The 3,158-nt window shown below is 57.5% G+C and overlaps 1 protein-coding gene across 3 annotated transcripts in view; it reads right to left on the bottom strand.

The window, feature by feature from the left end:
• Positions 1-3,158, bottom strand: part of ZFYVE28 (zinc finger, FYVE domain containing 28) — a 111,162-nt gene that overhangs the window by 82,876 nt on the left and 25,128 nt on the right. For all 3 annotated transcript variants that reach the window (XM_011970852.1, XM_011970854.1, XM_011970853.1), the window contains 2 exons: positions 2,691-2,893; positions 328-417 (listed from right to left, as the gene is read on the bottom strand). In XM_011970852.1, the coding sequence (XP_011826242.1) occupies positions 328-417; positions 2,691-2,893 (293 nt within the window). The remainder of the gene's footprint in view (positions 1-327; positions 418-2,690; positions 2,894-3,158) is intronic.

Raw genomic sequence — 3,158 nt, 5'->3', positions numbered from 1 at the left:
GATGTCCAACCCATCATGCCCGAGGCTTCTAGCGTTTGTCCTCTGACATGTGACTTCACCTGCAGGATCTGCCCTTCTGGCCGACAGAAAAGTGACCACGGGGCAGTGCAAGGGGACTGGGCAGAGGTGAAGGCAGGGGCGGCCTCTACCCTCTCCCACCTGTGAGGAGAAGCCGGATGTAATGTGGGAAGACGTGGCTAGTGTCTTCCATCTGGGGCACTCCCAAGACACAGCAGCTTCCCCCAGAGCTGCCCTCTGCCCCAGGCCCGGAGTGAGGCAGGGACTCCCCAGATGCTGCCCCCAGCCCCGAAGCGTCCCTGTCCTCACCTCTCCACCGTCTCGCAGAAGAGCACGATGACCTCCTGCTGCACATAGTACTCCCTGGGAGACTTCACGGGCACCATGGCCGAGACGTAGCTGCAAACACAGGGAGACTTGTTAGCCGCACCTGGGCCGTGGCGGGGCCTCTCCAAAACAGAGGGTGGGGCATCTTCAATTAAAGCTGCAATACTGGGCAAGGTGGGGGCGGGGGCCCTCACACCTGTAATCCTAGCACTTTGGGAGTCTGAGGCGGGAGGATTGCTTGAGCCCAGGAGTTCGAGGCAACACAGCAAGACCTCATCTCTACAAAAAATGAAAAAGTCAGGTGTGGTGGTGGCATGCACCTATAGTCTCTGCCACTTGGGAGGCTGAGGTGGGAGGATCACTTGCGCCCAGGAGTTGGAGGCTGCAGTGAACGGTGATGGTGCCACTGCACTCCAGGCGGGGTGACAAAGCAAGAAATTGTCTCTTAAAATACACACACACACACACACACACACACACACACACACACCCCCCCTACACCACCACCCCATTTCGGCAGTTTCATAGTACACAGTTCCTGCCAGCCAGGCCTACTACAGGTCTTCCCTTGAAACCCCAGCCCTGTCCATGGGGGACGGTTGTGCCAGCTCCCAGGGCTCACCCTGGAGCCTGACCACCCTGGACCCAGTGCTGCCCATGTGCGGGACCATCCCCCACCTTGGCACTGGCCTTAATGGGCGAGAGAGAAACGAATGAATGTATGCATGGGTGGGCGAACAACCCACAGCCCCACGTGGACCTCGACAGCCACGGAAGCCAGCCCAGGCTGGGCACAGCGGCTTGCAGGAGGCCTGCGGGTGGCTGTGAGAGGTGATGGCTTGTTCAACCCTTCCCCAGATGAGAGCACTTTCTTTTCTTCTAAATCACTAACTCTAGGCCAGGGGCGGTATTTCACGCCTGTAATCCCAGCACTTTGGGAGGCCGAGGCCAGCAGATCACTTGAGGTCAGTCGTTCAAGACCAGCCTGGCCAAAATGGTAAAACCCTGTCTCTACTAAAAACACAAAAAAATTAGCCGGGCATGGTGGCGGCCACCTGTAATCCCAGCTACTTGGGAGGCCGAGGCAGGAGAATGGCTTGAACTCAGGAGGCGGAGGTTGCGGTGAGCTGAGATCACGCCACTGCACTCCAGCCTGGGCAACAGAGTGAGACTCCATCTCAAAAATAAATAAATAAATAAATAAATCACTAACTCTAATTTTTTGTTATGAAAACTGATTTAGAAAATCTGGGGAAGATAAGAAAATAAAACTTGATTGTCCGTGCTCTCGCTTCCTGGAGAGGACTGCCCTTAATGCATCGGTTGATCTCCCTCTAGGGGCCAGTAGATTACAAGATGAAAAGTTTTTATTAATTGGAACCTCCACAGACACCATCTGCCTCCGTTTTTTGTTTCTTCTTGTTGTTGTTGTTTTGAGATGAAGTCTCACTCTGTTGCCCAGGCTGGAATGCAGTGGCTGGATCTCAGCTCACTGCACCCTCTGCCTCCCGGGTTCAAGCGATTCTCCTGCCTCAGCCTCCCGAGTAGCTGGGATTACAGGCATGCACCACCACGCCCGGCTAATTTTTTTGTATATTTTTTAGTAGAGACGGGGTTTCACCGTGGATGATCTGCATCTTCTGACCTTGTGATCCACCCGCCTCGGCCTCCCAAAGTGCTGGGATTACAGGCGTGAGTCACCGCGCCCGGCCTCTTTTTTTTGTGTGTGTGCTCTTGTTGCCAAAGCTGGAGTGCAATGGCACTATTTCAGCTCACTGCAACCCTCGCCTCCCAGGTTCAAGCGATTCTCCTGCCTCAGCCTCCCAAGTAGCTGGGATTACAAGTGTGTGCCACCATGCCCAGCTAATTTTTGTATTTGTAGTAGAGACGGGGTTTCACGTTGCTGGCCAGGCTGGTCTTGAACTCCTGACCTCAGATGATCCGCCTGCCTCGGCCTCCCAAAGTGCCAGGATTACAGGCGTGAGCCACCGCACCAGCCTGGCTGCCTCCGTTTTCTTCTCACCTCCTGTGAGGTCTCATTCATTCCAGAGGCATCACTCATTTCTGCCCCCTTGGGCCTCTCCAAAGCCCTTCCCCCTGGAGGCCCATGGCGGCCAGATCCCCACCTGTGTCCTCTATGCTCACCCCAGTCCCTGGAAAGATGCCCTCGATCACCTCCACGCTGTGCTCTCCAGGGCTTAACCCCACCCACAGGCGTCCCTGAACCCGCCTGGCTCCTCCCTCTGCGGAATTTTCCAGCTTGAAGTATCAAGGTGAGCCCGGGAAGGTGGCACAACAGTCCCCGAGCTCAAAGAGCCAGGGCTGTGGACCCACAGCCGCAGTACCTGAGCTCGAACTCGGCGAACAGGACGTCGAAGTGCCTCAGCGCCTCCCTCATCTTCTCCGTGTAGGTGTTCAGGTCCCGCAGCGCCTGGTCGCGGAGGGCGCCCCGCACGTCCTCCAGGCTGCGTGTCAGCTCCTTGGCCAGCGGGCGCATGGCCATGCTCTCCAGCTCCCGGTTCATGATAATGGAGCCGGCGGCCAGGCACTGTGGGAGGGGAGGCGCTCAGGGAGGGGCCCGGGGTGGGGGCCAGGCTCTCAGGGGTCGCCGTCCAGGGGAACCTGACTGCACACCTCGGGGACCCTCTTCTCACCCTGGAGCACAGGCCGGCTCGTGTTCCCGGTCCCCGCAGGAGGTTTTTCTTACATTCAGAGCAATCGTGAGGGCGATAACCAATGTCCCCCAACGTGACCCACGGGGTCCTCGCAGGGCCCCAGGAGCAGGGAGGGAAGGGCAGGGGAGGGGAGGGGAG

Source organism: Mandrillus leucophaeus, unplaced genomic scaffold (genome assembly GCF_000951045.1).
Source record: "Mandrillus leucophaeus isolate KB7577 unplaced genomic scaffold, Mleu.le_1.0 Scaffold98, whole genome shotgun sequence".
Classification (NCBI taxonomy): Eukaryota; Metazoa; Chordata; class Mammalia; order Primates; family Cercopithecidae; genus Mandrillus; species Mandrillus leucophaeus.
Note: the sequence above shows the minus strand (reverse complement) of the source record. Positions and strands in the feature narration are given on the sequence as shown.